The sequence below is a fragment of the Epinephelus fuscoguttatus genome, linkage group LG11 (genome assembly GCF_011397635.1).
Source record: "Epinephelus fuscoguttatus linkage group LG11, E.fuscoguttatus.final_Chr_v1".
NCBI classification, from domain to species: domain Eukaryota; kingdom Metazoa; phylum Chordata; class Actinopteri; order Perciformes; family Serranidae; genus Epinephelus; species Epinephelus fuscoguttatus.
In genome coordinates this window covers 37,274,861-37,293,543 of record NC_064762.1, presented here as the reverse complement: position 1 = coordinate 37,293,543, position 18,683 = coordinate 37,274,861, and the positions used below count along the sequence as shown (strand labels likewise).

At 40.7% G+C, this 18,683-nt stretch overlaps 1 protein-coding gene across 1 annotated transcript in view; it reads left to right on the top strand.

Moving 5' to 3' along the window:
- Positions 1-679: 679 nt before the first annotated feature.
- The window catches only part of LOC125896738 (gamma-aminobutyric acid receptor subunit rho-2-like), a 41,844-nt gene continuing 23,840 nt past the window's right edge, over positions 680-18,683 (top strand). Inside the window, exons 1-2 of the mRNA XM_049589581.1 lie at positions 680-968; positions 5,561-5,667. Of these exons, the coding sequence (XP_049445538.1) occupies positions 847-968; positions 5,561-5,667 (229 nt within the window). The 5' untranslated portion in view covers positions 680-846. The remainder of the gene's footprint in view (positions 969-5,560; positions 5,668-18,683) is intronic.

Genomic DNA, 18,683 nt, shown 5'->3' with positions numbered 1-18,683 from the left:
ACAGAGGAAAGTGGATTTGGCAAATTTTGAAGGAATGTAAAAAAAATTAATCCTAAGTAAAGTGAGTGATGTGGGATATAAGAAATGCGGCCCAATCGGGTGAGATATTGTAATTTCACTGGTTACTAATGCTGAAAACTTTCCTTTCCAGGCTTCAGGCGGTTGGAGCGAAGAGAAGTCCCGAGAGGGAGACAGATGTGGACATCCAAGGCTTACGTCAGTTTAAGAGGATGCCTTTACACTGTCCTACACTGCAAAAAATATCATCAGAGCAAACCGTGCAGCAACTATGGAGTGATCAAATCCTGGAGAAATTACAGAATTATAAACTTTTCCACTTCTACACGCAGTTTCTTTGTCAATAATATTAAATCAAGTGATGCGTCTTAAGTCCTTTGAACAGTGTTCTGGATGGTCTTCTAAATATAAGAAAACAAGTAAAGCTGCAGCAGGAGTATGTTGCATCTTGCTCCCACTTGTCTTTCTCTTGCTTTCTTGTTTCCCTGCCTCCTCACAGCGGTGTCTCTACCTCTAAACGACTCGTCAGGGGGGACATGTTTTTTGTTGTGTTTTTTGCAGCGCGCTGCATGTGGTGCTGATGCTGCGCGCTCCTGAGCCAGAAAAAGCCCCTCTGGAGGCTGGAGACCAATCAGAGCGCTTATCAGACTTCAGCATCCCGTCTCTCTCTGCAAAGCAGCCGGCGCACTTGTTCGCCACAGTCCCTCGACTCTCACACTCTTCTTCCTCCTCCTGCCTCTGACAGGAAGATGGTACCGTGCACAGAGCGTCCTGCACGCGAACCCAAGGCGTCACTCATCGACTCGCTGCGGGACTTTTAAACTCACCATGCCGTGTTACGCCAGGTTTCTCTTTTTACTTTTGTGTTTGATCCTCCTCGGGGAGTGCAGGAAGCACAAAAGTAGGAAAAAGCGGTGGTCCGCGCCGGTGGAGACTCACAAGCCAGGCACGTAAGTACTGAAAAGCTTTCTTTATTTTATTTTAAAGTGAACTTTGACCTCGAGAGATCATTATAGGACAAATTTCCACGAGGAGAGCAGGGGACATCACATGCGCTTTCTCCATCGTACCTCTAAAAACTCACATTTACGCACAACTCTGTGAAATACACCAATTAACACTTGCATCTTATATATCACACACTTGTCTGACAGCAGGCAGCAGAGGCCAGTTAAGATTTAGAAGAGGCAGCAGCTTTCCCCTCCACTTCATTTCCAAGAACATCCAGAATGTCAACATTCGCATGCAATCTGCGCATGGCTCCGACTTGATCCTATCAATTACCTGCCTAAATCATTCTTCAGTGAGGTTGTGATAACTAAAACCACCCGTCACACCGCAGGCACACCTCTATTATGTGGTTTAATTGTCTGAAGCAAACGGTGAGTAAAAGGCAGGCGGAGCGCGCCGACCCGCTGTCCTTCACTGCGCGTAAAAACTTGTGCGTTTGTTCGCAGCTGCAGAGAAAAATCCTTCCCTGGAGATACTGTATTTTTGCATGTTTGGCTGTTACAGGTGATTGCCTTGAGGGGTAACAGGAGGGACTCCAAACAGAGAAACTGAAACGTGGAGGGATTTCAGGAAGGCTATTCTCTTTAAGCCTGTTGTTTGGCTGCTGTTTTTTTCCCTGACTGTCACACTTCCTTCATTTTCAACAGGATCACACATCCCTCAGCCGCAGCTGCAGTTTCTGTTCTCGTGTAGCCTAACGTGCATGAATTTATAGCTCTGGTAAAACATGGATTTGATGTCTTTGCATAGTAAACTGTAGCAGTCGTGCTTTATTCCATTTTTCAAAAATAGGGCCCTGCATAGTAGGACTGCAAATTTTAGTCATCATTTTATCTTCCTATTATTTTCTCCTGTCATCTGTTTTGTCTAAAAGTTGGTCTTTGACTTGACCACAGCCTGAGATGACCTTTTCAAATTGTATGTTGTGTCAAACTAGCAGTTCACAGTTTATTATCATAGGAAGAAGACTCAGAAAGCCAGCAAATGTTTGTTTGAAAAGCAAGAACCAGAGAGTGTTTGGCCTCATTTCTAAGAAAATGAAATTAATCAAAGAAGTCACAGTTGTCGCTGATTATCCGTTAATTGGTTAATCAACTAATTGTTTCAGCACTCCTTCAGAGACAATCCAGCACAAATTGTGACTCCCCTCAGGATCAGGCTGAGCGTGTGGGGGTATAAATGAGCCAAATCTTATTTTTACTGCAAACCCAACTGGTTTTAAAATGAACTTTGCTACATGTAGATTTACAGAATAGCTATCACCTACAATTATAATCACAGAAAGAAATTTCATTCAAACTGGTAGCCCGCTCAGTGTTGCTCTTATTAGGAAGTACAAAGTCATAAACAGTATGAAACACAAAACTGTGTTTTAAGTCAAATTCTGTGACAAAATACATATATCAGAGAGCTTCACATTTGTAATTAAGGGCCTCTGCATAGCTATAGATAGCTGTATAAATGTGCTAAATTATAGGTCTGTTGATATTCATTGTGCTGTCTATTGTCATCAAATCTCATGTGCAGACCAGAACCAACAATGAATGCATCCTACTGCCAAACCCTGATCCTCTGTGCCATAGAGCTTCATTGTTGTCTAAACATAATTAAATCAACCCAGTCACCAGAATAAATGTTGGCATGGTATATTTCTGCAAACCATGGGTATGTTACATTTGTACATTTTATATGTAGTGGATGTGTTAAAACTATACTTTTCTTTATGTTTCAATTTTGTGTTATGACAACGCTGTGATTAATGTGTGGTTAGGTTTAACCATAAAAACAAGTTGGTCAGCATAAGGAAAAGATGATGTTTTGGCTTAAAACAGCCACTTCTCTCATGTCAAACATTGCTGAACATGTCCTGACCTGTTGTTAAAAAAAATACCCGGTTTTGTCACTACAAACAAGGCTGGACATGTCCCAAACTGTCATTTAAATACACCTGCTTTTGTTGCTAGAAACACAACTCAACATGTCCCAAACTGTCATTTAATACACCTGCTTTTGTTGCTAGAAACACAGCTCAACATGTCCCAAACTGTCATTTAAATACACCTGCTTTTGTTGCTAGAAACACAGCTCAACATGTCCCAAACTGTCATTTAAATACACCTGCTTTTGTTGCTAGAAACACAGCCCAACATGTCCCAAACTGTCATTTAAATACACCTGCTTTTGTTGCTAGAAACACAGCTCAACATGTCCCAAACTGTCATTTTAATACACCTGCTTTTGTTGCTAGAAACACAACTCAACATGTCCCAAACTGTCATTTAAATACACCTGCTTTTGTTGCTAGAAACACGGCCCAACATGTCCCAAACTGTCATTTAATACACCTGCTTTTGTTGCTAGAAACACAACTCAACATGTCCCAAACTGTCATTTAAATACACCTGCTTTTGTTGCTAGAAACACAGCTCAACATGTCCCAAACTGTCATTTAATACACCTGCTTTTGTTGCTAGAAACACAGCCCAACATGTCCCAAACTGTCATTTAAATACACCTGCTTTTGTTGCTAGAAACACAGCCCAACATGTCCCAAACTGTCATTTAAATACACCTGCTTTTGTTGCTAGAAACACAGCTCAACATGTCCCAAACTGTCATTTAATACACCTGCTTTTGTTGCTAGAAACACAGCCCAACATGTCCCAAACTGTCATTTAAATACACCTGCTTTTGTTGCTAGAAACACAGCTCAACATGTCCCAAACTGTCATTTAAATACACCTGCTTTTGTTGCTAGAAACACAGCTCAACATGTCCCAAACTGTCATTTAAATACACCTGCTTTTGTTGCTAGAAACACAGCTCAACATGTCCCAAACTGTCATTTAATACACCTGCTTTTGTTGCTAGAAACACAGCCCAACATGTCCCAAACTGTCATTTAAATACACCTGCTTTTGTTGCTAGAAACACAGCTCAACATGTCCCAAACTGTCATTTAAATACACCTGCTTTTGTTGCTAGAAACACAGCCCAACATGTCCCAAACTGTCATTTTAATACACCTGCTTTTGTTGCTAGAAACACAGCCCAACATGTCCCAAACTGTCATTTAAATACACCTGCTTTTGTTGCTAGAAACACAGCCCAACATGTCCCAAACTGTCATTTAAATACACCTGCTTTTGTTGCTAGAAACACAGCTCAACATGTCCCAAACTGTCATTTTAATACACCTGCTTTTGTTGCTAGAAACACAACTCAACATGTCCCAAACTGTCATTTAAATACACCTGCTTTTGTTGCTAGAAACACAGCTCAACATGTCCCAAACTGTCATTTAATACACCTGCTTTTGTTGCTAGAAACACAACTCAACATGTCCCAAACTGTCATTTAAATACACCTGCTTTTGTTGCTAGAAACACAGCTCAACATGTCCCAAACTGTCATTTAATACACCTGCTTTTGTTGCTAGAAACACAGCCCAACATGTCCCAAACTGTCATTTAAATACACCTGCTTTTGTTGCTAGAAACACAGCTCAACATGTCCCAAACTGTCATTTAAATACACCTGCTTTTGTTGCTAGAAACACAGCCCAACATGTCCCAAACTGTCATTTAAATACACCTGCTTTTGTTGCTAGAAACACAACTCAACATGTCCCAAACTGTCATTTAAATACACCTGCTTTTGTTGCTAGAAACACAGCCCAACATGTCCCAAACTGTCATTTTAATACACCTGCTTTTGTTGCTAGAAACACAGCTCAACATGTCCTAAACTGTTGATAAAAAAAATACCTGCTTTTGTCACTACAAACAAGGCTGGACATATCCCAAACTGTCATTTAAAAACGCCTGCTTTTGTTGCTACAAATATAGCTGGACATGTCCTTGACTGTCATTAAAACACACCTGCTTTTCATCACTACAAACACAGATGGACATGTCCCAAACTGTCATTAAACATACCCACTTCTGTCACTTCAAATACATCTGCACATGTCCTAGTCTGTAATTAAAAAACACCCGCTTTTGTTGCTATGAACATGACTGGATATGTCCAAAACTGTTGTTAGAAATACTCACTTTTGTCACTAAAAGTACAGCAGGACATGTCCTAAAATGTTGTTACTGTTGCCACTTGCTTTTGTTGGTCTCAGGCAGTAGTCTGCTTCTGTCTGCTGCTTGGCAGTCGTTTCGTCTAGATGTCAGACCATCCACTGTCCTCTCCTCCTCCAAATGAAGAAAGCAGCTCATAAACATGTAAACTGAACTATGCCACTTCAGAAATCTTGATTTGCTTTGTATGAAATGTATAAATTTAACATATGCTGGTTTGCAGAGATGTACAATGCCAACATTTTTTTTGGTGACTAGGCTGGTTAGAAACACATCAGTGAGCTGCACTTTTCACTGGATGACATGTTCCTCCATTACCATGAACACACACACTTTATCAAGTCAGTCCCACATATACTGTTTCCTCCTGTTGGAGTAATTTGATAAAACCAAAAATGACCAGGCTTTAATAGCATCTCTCCTCTCTGTCTGCTTGTTGCCAGTCCTCTGTCAAAGAAGGTTGCAGATGGAACCAAAACCCGAAAGGTGAAGACCAGCCACCTTCTTCGCATAGATGAGCATGACTTCACCATGAGGCCCGCCTTTGCAGGTAAGCTCTGTGATCTTTAGGAGATGTGTCGCTGCTTGTTGACAGTGATCATGTTGGTGACAAAGTGTTGTTGTGTCTTTTAAAGAAGTGTGTTTTCTGAGTGATGCCACACACCAACAGGATTAGATTGGGTTCACCTGAGTGTGAAGTGAATGTTGATGTCACGCTGACTGAGAAAGCAGCAGCAGGTTTATTTTTCCCTACTTCCTCTCTTCCATCCAATTGCCAAACCTAAAGAGGACAGAAATAGGCGAGATGTGGAGCTCACAGCCCCGAGCGAAAGAAAACAGAAAGAAACAGAGAAACCTCAGTGGCTTCTCTTACACTGTAAATACATTGTGACACAGAGCTGAACAAGAGGTCACGCTGTAGAAAACCTGGAAGAATACCCTCTGAGGCCATTATTTGTCACTTCCAACTGTTAGTATCATCCAGCACTGACACTGATCAGTCGTCTCTTTGTCATAAGTCATTAAGAGCGTTGTGTGTGTCCTTGTTTTACACCTTCAATGTCAGGACAATGGCACTGCTGCTGGGATTTGGGGAAGCAATTAAAAATAAGAAGCTGATTTGCTGAACTAAAGAGTCCCATTCTCTGGTATTTGGCATAAACGGCTCCTGTTTAAGCACAGGAGGAGGTGGTGAGCTAAATGAAACGTCCCACAGTGAATTTCATGCTCCTCTGGGACCACAGTTGCAGCCACAGATGGGAGCGTGGATCCCACTGAGGACCACTTTTTTTGTCTCGAGTCTGTCAGCTTTTGTTTGCCAGCGTAGGCAGCTTCGGCAGCAGCAGCAGCAGCGGCAGAAGAAGAAGAAGAAGAATGTGATCGTCTTATTCAAACATCATCAAAAGCTGACTTGTGTAAGCACCCCGCTGCTGCCTGTGAGACTGCCACGCGTTCATTTGGCTGAGGAAAAAATGTGTGTGCAGCAGCTGCTGTGGTTCCTTCTGGCTTCAAAAGGAGCGACTGCAGTGTTACTAATGAAAGCCTCTTACACGGCTGCTTCCTGTTTTGCTGGGGGAACGTTATCAAGAACAGCGCTGTAACGTGCCAATAGGGATGTCAGTGTAGGGTTGGGAGAAAATTCCCGAGTCACAATCAGACAAATCCTGACTGTGGAGCGTTTTATTGTCCAAATGTACACAATAAACAGCTTTGTTGTGATGCCATATCCCAAAGAACAAAGATATGGAATAGAGAAATGGTAATTGTTTGGTTGAGATTCTTCTGCTTCTGCAATATTCCTCAGAGAGCAGCAGTGGGTGAGGTTCGTATTATCAATAGTGTGCAGGTGGAGCTGTGAATGTGGATAAGGTTTCTGTTATCCTAATTGGAGCACCTGCATTGCTCCCATTGGGCGGTCCCCTACTGTGGCCCGACAAATCAAACACATCCAGGGAGCTGAGGGGAAGAAGATGTTTATTTGGATGGAATATTTGTCATCACATCCAGTTGTGATTTCCTAGGTACATCTATTAATGGAGCTCCTCCTTCCTGTCTGCCTGGGGTTTAAAAAACATCTGATGGGATGGATAGACCTGTCATGCATTAGTCACATTTGCATTAAAGAGACAGCACGTTTTCTCCTCATTTCACCCAGTCTGAAGAAGCCCTCCACCACCAAATGAATCCTTTCACTTGGATCTCTTTCCAGCCTTAGCAGTATAGTGTCTAATGCTGTCTAATCTAGCCAGGGTAAACCAACAGTGGATTTACAGTTGCTAATCCATGAAAAGAGGAGCAGTCCAGCATCATTAGGTGGAATGGATCGGGTGGGTTTTTTTTTCTCCCCCCTAGTCTAGACACATATGTAGAAATTAGATTACGTCACTGAGTAGATGAACAAATGAGACTCCTGCAAAGTGCAGCTGTGAGCTGAGGTATTTGACTTCTGTAAAAGCTTTCAGTGAGTAATTCACAAGATAACCTTGTTTTTCGGGATCAGCTGTGTGGTGTGTGAGGAGAATGATGGACAGGTTTATGCATTCAGCAAACCTGTGTTTTTTTTAATGGAAAAAAAGGAGGAAATAACACATTCTTCCTCATACAAATAAAAAGTGAAATAATAAAGAAACAGCTCAGTCGCCAAAAGAAAATGTTGGCTTTGTACGTTGCTGCAAACCACAAAAACCTTACATTTGTACGTTTCATACACAACATATCAGGCTTCATAAATGTATCCTATATCATGATGTGATATAGGAGCTGACTTTATCATCAGGAGGTGGAGGGGATGGTCGATGATGTGACAACTAGGCACAATGCCTGCCAAGCTGCCGGCCACTGTTCAAGACCAACAAACAAAACTGGTTGTTTTTAGCAAGTACTTGCTGTGTTTTCTGCAGCTTTTCATTCCCCAAATGTGAGTGTTTGTCAGCAATGTGCGGCTGGTTTTCCAGCAGCTTTTTAGTCCCCAAACATGGGTGTTTTTTAGCAACCTATGGCTGTTTTTCAGTGGCTTTTCAGCCCCCAAACGTGAGTATTTTTTTAGGGACCATCACTGTGTTTTGTGCAGATTATCATCATTTTTGCGACCCATGGCTGGTTTTCCAGCTGCTTTTTAGTCCTCAAACATGTTGCAAGGTTTTTAGCAATCCATCACTGTTTTTCCAGGTGGCTTTTATTCCTCAAATGTGGGTGTTTTTAGGGACCTGTGGCTATGTTTTTTTTGTTGTTGTTTTGCAGTTTTGTACCCTTTAAACATGTTTTAGTGACCTATGGCTGTTTTTCTAGCAGCTTTTCGACCCCAAAATGCTGGTGTATTTTAGGGACCAGTCGTTTTTTTTCCCTGCAGCTGTTCAGCCAGCAAATGCAGCTGTTTTATAAAGACCAATCTCTGTTTTTCCAGTGGCTTTTTTTGTTGCCAAACACGGGTGTTTTTAGTGACCCATGGCTGTTTTCCAGATGCTTTTTAGTCCCTAAACATGGGTGTTATTGAGCACCTCATCACTGTTTTTCCAGCGGATTTTTAATCCTCAAACAGGGGTGTTGTGTAAGTATCTGTCACTGTTTTTCCAGCTGCTTTTTAATCCCCAAAAGTTGGTGTTTTTTAAGGGCCCATTACTATGTTTTTCCTAGTTGTGTAGCCCCCAAACTTAAGTGTTTTGTAACAACCTGTGGCTGTTTTTTCACTTACTTTTTAGCCCACAAATGGTGGGAGTTTTTTAGGGACACAACGCTCTTTCCTGCAGCTTTTTATCCCTCAAATGTGGTTTTTTTGTGTGTCTGTTTTTGTTGTTGTTGCTGTTTTCCCCGGCTTTTTAACCACCATATGTAGGTGTCTGTCAGCAACTCATCACTTTTTTCCAGCAGGGATGCTGCCACAAAAATGTTTTGTTTTTTTTTGTTTGTGTTTTTTACAGAGAAAGAGTGTTTTTTGTGCCTAAACCTAACCACACGTTAATGTGCATCCTGTAATCACCACTGAATTATTTTGTAAAGATTCAAGAGTCAATTATTTATTGCCAGTCAACCTTTACAATTGATTTAGAATTTGTTCCAATGCACTATACAGCAAAACATAAAATCACCTGGCTCTTGCAACAAGGAGTGTCTACAAAAACACACTGTCACAACTACAGTACAGGAACAATACAACAAATACAGCAGTGCAACCATAAGCCTCATGCCTTCACAGTGACAAGTTCAAGTGCATGTGCTTATTTATACAACCAGTGAAGCATTTAGGATACGGAATGCTTCAGGATAAGTGCTACTGTGAAAGTGAAATGTTCTGGGCTTCATACTGCGTAGTGTTTTACCCGAAGAAAGCAGAGTGAGTGGAGGGTTTGCAGGGTGTGAGGAGTCCTTTAAAATTTTCAGACCTTTCCGCTGAATGTCGATGTGGTACAGATCAGAAATGTGGTGAGTACACAGCCAATTATTTCTGAAGCTCTCCACATGACTCTGTCAATCATTTTTTCTTCGCAGGCTGTAGAATTGCTATACCATACATTTACTGAGAAGGTGAGCACACTTTCTAATACTACTTTGTAGAACAGGAAGCCAGGACTTTAAGTGCGCAGTATTTTTAGAGGGCACTATATAGAGCATAAATTTACTTCTCAGACAGTAAATATAATGCATTATATAGTCGATAGGAGAGTAATTACAGACACAGCCATTTTCTCACTTCCTGTGGTGGAATCTACCCATGCAGATAGACTTGGGATTTATGTGTTCAGGTTCGGAGATATCTGTCTCTGAGATATATGAGCTCTGTACTTAACATACAGACATGAGATTGATATTGATCTTCTAATATCACGCACATAAACACATTTCCCAAAATACTGATCTATCGCTTTGAAGGCTGGAGCAGTTTTTCAAATAATATTTTAGGGCATTTGATGCCTTTATTAGATAGTGGCCATAGAGATGACAGGAAATTAAGCAACAAAGGTTCAGGGTCAGATGCAACCCGGGGACGCTGCTTTCACGTATCCAGCCAGGCTACCAAGGCTCTTTTATTGCCCCATATTCCAGCAGCATTGGGCAATATTTATACACAAAAATAATATAAACATACATAGAAAACCAAACCCACAGTGTCTGCATGGCTAGACTGCCCTTCAGCCCTGGACCTCAAGGTGATTCAGGACCCTTTGAGGTTGAAAGTGCCAGGTTCACTGTGTCAGTTTGTTTGTGGTCCTACATTAAATATTCAGTATGAACTGTTTGTCAGATTACAACAGAGGTCCCCAGCCAGATGCAAACCACGGATGTTGCAGCTCTTGGACAGTGCCAAGGGTGCTACCAGGGCACCCCAAGTTTGTTTTATCCCCCATATTCCTGCATCATTCTGCTATACTTACACGTACTGTGTGTTAGATACTGCAGTTTTGGTATGTTTGTGTTTGTATATGTATCCATAACATTCTTTATTGAGAAACAGTAAAATAACAAAATGTTGAAGTTTTATCAACTGTAACTGAACACGACTCCTATACAGCTGAAAGCAAAATGAAACAATAAAATAAAGCAGATATCTGACAGTAGAAACGGGGACACAGGAGAGAAACTGAACTCTAAATCACAGAGATTCCATTAGCAGCTCCAAATGTACTGAGAGCTGAACACAGAGAGACTGCTCAGGCACAGACATTAGTTAAGTGTGGCAACACATGCTTATAAGGGAGGGGGTAAAGGGGTCGACAGGAGTTGACGTCGGCAAGACGTCACTGCTACCCGCTTGGGGGCAGTCGGGTGCGCATTTAGTCTGATTCTGGAGATGGTCTATCTCAGAACATTAAAACTGACAATGGAAAAGCCATGTTGGTGGCCAAGTCGACATCTTGAACTATGTCACATTCTTCTAGCCATTCCTGAGCAGGATTTTGGGGGGGTGCACTGCCATTGAGGGGTGCTGTTGCTGGAGGTGGTATATGTGGTCTGCAACAGTGTTTGGGAGGATGGTGCATGTCATCTGGCATTCACATAGATGTCCCTTGTAGCTGTCAGTAGCACTTCTGTGTGCTATATATATATATATATATATATATATATATATATATATATATATATATATATATGTAAACATGTTAGGGCTGTGTCTGGCTTAGAATTATGCCATTCGCTTCACATTTGGCTGTTCAATATGAACATTCAATGATTAGTTCCTTTTGTTTCCATATAGAGTAACAACAGGTTAGAAAAGTGCAACAACATCTTTTGTCGACACCAGATATCAAACAACAGCCAGACACTGTATTATATTGAGCTGCTGTGAGCTGTAAATTTACCACTTCTAAGGAGAATGCAGCAGATAACGTTACCTTAGAGCCTGACCGGGCAAAGCCTCTCCTCTTCTGGGCAGCTGCCTCCATGTTTGCAGCAGCCTGTACCAAAGAGTGGCATGAAAGTGGGGAGCACTCACCCTGCAGCTAAATCTGGGGACTGAAATTTCTCCAGAAGTACACTAGTGAATAATAAAAAAAAATCGACTTCAAGAAATCTCACTTGACTGAGGGATCTCCGTCTGATGATTCAAATCTCCAGCTTTCAGGGGGCTGCTCTACCATAAACTATATCAGTGCTGTCATGATACTGGAATTCCTAACTTCAATACAGTAACTTTAAAATCTCTAATTTTTAATACCACAGGAAAAAAAATTACATTGAGGGCATGTAATACAATACCAGTCTTTCTTTCTTGGGTAGTAGCAGAGAGCAGCAGAATGACTGTAGTAAACATTAACAGTAGGAGAAGGCGCTAAAGTTCAGCTTTTAACGTGTGTATTGATACTGTGAAAAATTAGTATTGAAACAAATATTCATACGTATCAATATATTACATTTATTATTACTATTTTCAACAACACTACATGAAATATTCATGAATATACATAAATCATTGATCAAATTACCGCAAACTAATTTCACACACTGCAAACTTCCAGCATAGGAGCACTGTTTAGGGAAATGTGTTGGGGTTTTTTTTGTCAGAAAATGATGATGAAGTTGCAGAATGTAGTCTGCTGTAGGGCTGAGCAATTAATTGAATCATATTTTTAAAGACCATTGTGGCTTCCGATGATTATCAAAACAACATAACTGAGATGAAACAATTATTATAAGTATTATAAATCTAGTGCACCCATTTTCTTTTCAGCGGTGGGCTTTCAACCCCTCCCTAAAAGCCTAAATTTATTCTCAGACAGGCTGTGGCCTGTATACTTCACCTCAAGGCTGTGCATCTGTAAAATTATACCTAAATTTCAAGAAAATCCACTTTTAAAAAGACAAGTTTTACGGTGCTCTGGTAGCTCATCTGGTTGACCTTGCATTCCATGTAGGCTGAATCCTGGGTTTGGCTGTAACCCATGGCCCTTTGCTGCATGCCTTTCCCTTTCTCTCTTTCCCCTTTTCTTTCTATTTGTACAATCAAATAAAGACAACAAAAAGGCTACATGCTAACGTCAGGGAAATGTGATCATGGTTGTAGATGTTAATTTCTCTTTGATTTCAGATCATATTCTGGCTGTAACATGTCCACTTGTGTTTGTTTAGAAGCTTTTATCTGTGATTTGGAAAGGGTAATGGGAAAGGGTGCCGCTATGCACAGTAATACCTGGGCTGAAAGTCCACTACTACATGTAGCCACATGCTAACACCAGGGAAACATGTAATCTTGGCTGCCAATGTTGTTAATTTCTCTTTGATTTCAGATCATATTCCTGCTTGAACATGTCCAGTTAGGTTTAGAAGCTTTTGTCTGTGACTTTGAACAGAAGAGAGTGTCGCGTTGTACAGTCATCCCTGGGCTGCAAGCTACATGCAGCCATGTGCTAACATCAGCAAAACGTTTAGCTAATCTCAGCTGCGGATGTTAATTTCTCTTTGCTTTCAAATCATATTCCTGCTTGAACAAGTCCGGTTGTGTTTAGAAGCTTTTATCAGTGATTTTTAATGGGAAAAGGTGTGGCTATGCATAGTGATACCCAAATTCACTGCTATATGTAGCCACATGCTAACATCAGGGAATCATGGAATCTTGGCAGATGTTGTTATTTTCTCCCAGATTTTGGATCTTATTCCGCTCCCCTTTCCTATATATTTGTACTCCCAAATAAAGGCAAAATAAGCCCAAAACATAAAACTGAAGGAAAAAAAAGTTTTATGAATGCATGACGTTTCCCAGGTCCAATGGGCAGTTGTGTTAAATAACCGTGATAATTATTGTGATTGCCACAATCAAGCAGCTTGTTGTGCCCTATACATAATAAGCACTTAAAGGGGACCAGCTGTACATGTAATGTGATGGGGGAAACAGAGGTGCCCACAGCCCTGCCTTTTCTTTCTTTCTTTCTTTCTTTCTTTCTTTTTTGCTAGATGCCTAATGAAACTCAAAGTTTCATTAGATTAGCACGGAGCAGTAAAACAGGATTAAAACTCAGAAAATTGCCTCCACAAGTGAAATATTCCCCTGTTGCCTAATTTTAGGTTTTAGACTTTAATATGCCTGAACATTTGCTGGTACACATCAGAATTAAAGTCCCTCCCCAACACTGACACCCTGTATTTCTTAGATTAATTATCATTATGTAGTCTACAAGTTTAACTTTCTTAATTAGAGACATTATGAATTTTCATCCACAGGGAGAAATGAGAGTCTATATACACAGTGACTGAAATAATTAGCCTGATAAAAAATTCAGTAGCTGGATAAATCCCCACATGTAGCTAATAAAATGTTTGCTTTTATGCCACGTTGTGAATGCATATGGATTATGTGCTTTTGTTTTCGCCTCTATGCTTTGACGATAATTCCATTTTAAAGAGTAAGACGTGGTATTAAATGGAGCTGTTGGGGTTTAGTGGAGCCCTCAGGAAAGCAGAACCGTGAAACGATCAATATGTCCGTTTTGCGTGCGGCGAGTGCCCATAAACAGGCTGTTTTGCATTTTAACTTTGACTTATAGTGTTTGCTCCTCTGCGATGTTGATCCTCAGTGTTGTGGTGTTCATGTTTGTGAGTGCACTCTTGCTTCATGCCCCATTTAAAACAGGCCACACAGAAGTGCTACTGAGGGCTACAAGGGCCAACAGGAATTACGATGTGGAGCATCGCTATGACGCATTCATGGGTCTCATCTGATAATCAGTGACGTGGAATAATTTGCTGATGCTGTCAGCTCAAAATAGCAAACGGAAATCTTCTGGCAAAACCACACGCAGGACATTTCATCTGTGCCTGATTGTCTCGCGTGAACACACACAAACCTCACTTTCTCAGCCTTGATCTGGAGCCAATATTTTAAATATTGAAACTCAGAAAACATTCTGCCATACCCTGTAATTTACACAGCAGTCCTCTGGACAGACCATTTTTACTGCTTCTGTGTCCTTGCAGTGCAGTTCAGCTCAGAATTGGTTTTGGCTGTGGTCTCCTGTGACCCAGCTGCAGAGAGAGCTGAGATGGAGCCAAATCACACAGCCATCCCGCTCCGAGAATACCGCTGGTCCGAGCTTTTTTTTCTCAGCAGGTGTCTGGTGTTACGTCCACCGAGGCAACATGTCAACAGGAGCTCAGGCTCTGCTGAGTCTGGCACGTGATATATGACATATGGTGTGAGTAAGAGTAGGGAGGACACTCTGCTGACAGCTGGAGCTGGGCACGAGTTGATAGCCCCCCTTCCAGGTAGCAGCTTTGCAGTGCCACCAGTTATGTAAGGCTGGCACCCTTACTGCTGCTTAGATTAACAATACTACAGCAGCCAATGTGCCGTCTGTCATATTTGCCATATACAATATTACAAAGTTGGATGTTCATATCAAATGTGGCTAGAGTTTCAAATAATGGGGTAAACATCTGTAATTTTATAGTCCCTCTAGGATTTCTCAGGCTGCTGGGGGTAATTGTTGCAGCCTGAAATGTCTGATTACACAGAAGCTTTGTTAAAAATTGCAGTGCATGTTTTTATGGTTTTAGACAGTTTTCATCGATTTATTTATTTACTTATGAATATTGCAAAAATAGTTCTCCTTTTTTGTATAATTAATTAAAAACTGAAGGCAAGTTATTCATGAATAAAATCACACTGTTCTGAGTGTTCGAAGTACCCTACCAAAATAGCTAATTAAAGATTTCACACCATGTTTTAACATTTTATTTGAGACTCTTTATACCTAAATTATTTTCTCTAACCCACAAACATGCACAAGCAGGCACAGTTTGTGATGCAAACAGGCCAGCACACCTCCATCACTCCAGCTAAACTAATTTTACCACTAGCCATGCACATTTAATGTCACTTTGAAAAACTCATTTTGATTCTTTCAGTATGTGCAATAGATCTTGATGCATTAGCTCTGTCATGGTGATTTGTTATGTCTGTTTTTCCACACGTTTCAATTATTCACCGAGTGTGTTTTGTCGTAGAAAATTGTTTGCCAACTGATAACTTTCATTTGTTTTCCACCACAATGTTAAACGCAGTGCAGTGCTCCTGCTTCGTGCAGAACATTGGGGAATTGCTTTGCAGCAGTAATTTTTGTTGGTAAATGTGAGATGTTTGTGTCGCACGTCTGCATCTTCACAGCCTGAAACAAGATTGGTCTAGTTGGCTGAAAAAAAATGTTGATTGGACACAATTGCAAGGTTTTGCAGACTTCATGGGGATTGGTTGAATTTGCATTAATTGTTGTGATTGCTGGGAGATGCTGCTAAAAGTAATCTCTGTGGGCAACTATCTCAGGCTTCATACCATTCTGAATACTCTGCTTTCCAACAGAAACAGCTTTCCAGCCAAGCTGGCATCAACTCTGACTGATTTCTTTAGACAAGGCACGCATCTGCAAGTGTTTACATTACATAGTCTGTACTGCTACATGTAGCTACATGCTAACATCAGGGAAACATGTAATTCTGGTTGCTGATGTTATTAACTCCTTCCTGATTTCGTATCATATTCCATCTGGAACATGTATGGTTGTGAGGATTTTGGTGTAGAAGCTTTTATTGGGGATTTTTCACAGTAGAAAATGCTGCTGCAATAATGGAAGGCTTGGACACCCAGGCTTGGATCAATGAAAGCAGACTGGGTGCTAAAATGGAGCGTTTCAGACAGAGGGTGAATACAGGTGACACAGCACAGACAGTTGGAGGAAAATAAAGTGTTTTTTGGACATTAAAGCATGTAAACATGTTTTAATGGTGACCCAAATAGAACAGTATGAACTTAAAAAAAATAGCATGATAGGCCCCCTTTCATACACATGTCAAAGAAGGCTGTGTGGTTTTGTTATGCCATTGATGATGGGGCTAGGATATTCTTCCATATCACCTTAAATCCCCCACTGGGAACTTAAAAAAAATCGTCTTAATCAGCTAAACAACACATATCAAAAATTATGAGAATACTGTGTGAGTTTTCATATGAAATGATTGAAGTTATTGGTCATGGCTTAGCAGCATATGAGCTGATGACAGATCATCACAACACCTGCATCTGAACTAACATCATACTTCTATTAAAATCAAGTAACATCTTTGTATATCTAATTTCGGTCACTTGATAGTCTTAATCAGAGACAGAAAACAGTACGAAACCTTTGAACAATGTAAATTCTGACAATACAAATGCGGTCACTTGTAGTGATGAACCTACAGAGAGTATCACCTGAATGTGCAGCTGCCCTCCTCTTGGCACAGAGCTTTGTAGTGACTTCCAGCTCATCGTTTAGACATCCAGCTGCAACTTTATTGTTTTGGTTCACTTTCATCTCTCTCATAGAATCTTTTTAAGCTTTTAAGCTTACAGAGAAAAAGCTGTAAAACCCACTGTACACTATCTGCTCAGCACCAAACAGTAGACAGACAGAGTGAGAGACTAGCCAGTGAACCAATACATTCTCACTTCCACCCAGTGCACACTATTTTGACAAGCCCTAAGCCCAGGAGGTTAGCTTTTATGCGCCCCAACTAGCTACCGTAAAGTCATATCATCATATGATCAAATAGAGACTTGACATTGGATGATACCAACATACATATCACCTAAAAATCATTTGTGTAGGACAAAAATACAAAAGAAAATCTGAATTATTCATGTAATTGAATAGTTTTTTATACACTATTTATAGTTTATGTTGAGTAACCATATATTTTATATTTGAAAAGTATTTTGTTATAGATTGCTACTGGCTATTTTACCAAAAAAGAAAGAAAGGAAAACCATAATGAAGATAGGTTTGCCTTTTCAAAAGCATATAAAGCACATTACACCATTTTGAATTAAATGTAAGTTTGTCCCTAAACATAGGCATATTTCTAAGGTGGCAATCTAAATTACACACAAGGGCCAGTTTCCTTCCTAACATATGATTTGAGGGCTCACTCTATACGGGCCCCCTCACCCCATGGACCCCAGTGCAACTGCCCCACCTGCACTGTCTATATTTATGCCCCTGCGTCAAACCCATCAAATACAGTGTGTGTGTGTGTGTGTGTGTGTGTGTGTGTGTGTGTGTGTGAGAATGACAGCTCAGACTCTGTGTGATCCTAGACCTCACCATGAACTCTGGGCTAATTCCTTCTGTTATTTCCCTCCACTCTCTCTTGTCTCCATGGGTTTATGAAGTAAAGTCATAAAACCTCTGGATAAATGATAAGCATGCATTTCTTGCTCAAGTGGAAACATTTTCAATTTAGTGGAAGCAGTTCTTTGCCTCAATTTCATGGCAAACTTGTGGCTATTCATGTCTGTTCCAAAACATCATTACATTACAGAAGGTTCATCCTTTGGGAAATATGTGGTCAATAACTTTCATGGCGGTCTGCCCCTCAGATTTTCATATGTCCTTTGTTCAAGTCAACATGTTCTTGTACGCAAATATGAAAATTGTGTAGGGTGTTCCAGAACAGACCTAATGATCATTATTGAAAACAAGCATTTTCTGATCTCTTGCCTCTGTGGAACTGTCCACTACCTGTTGGTAGTGGACAGTTCTGGAGTGCGTGATTTAAGCCTAGTCCCATTTAGTTCCAGTGCAGAAAGCAGTGTGTTCTTTATGAAACGAAGCTGAGAGTAACTTGTGTACAGGAGTGGTGGAGGTTAGGGTGGTGTACGGACTTATAACACTTAAGCGTTTCATAACCTGAGTTTGTTCCCAATCATAATCCAGCTGTTAATGTTCCCTTTTTTTAACCCCAAACAACGCTTGAATGCATGCTGCTACTACCTAGTCACTACCCTTTTATAAAGTCATGACCTCACCTGCAGGCTGTGACCATGTCTCTGCAGACAAATACACCGCCACACACTTCTAGTGGGTCATAAGAAATCATTAAGAGGAATTACTTTTGTATGAGTCTAGACCAGGGGTGCTCAAAGTTTTGAGTGCCAGTTTAGGGGGCTAGCATATGATTGAGGGCCACACAGGAAAAGCACAGTTGAGAGTTGTCCACTGAAATCATAATTGTAGTTAACAACACTAGCACTGATGACAGATCATAATTCCTGCAACACTTGATAAGTACCACTTGTTGCCCTGCAATCAGTAGCTTTCAACA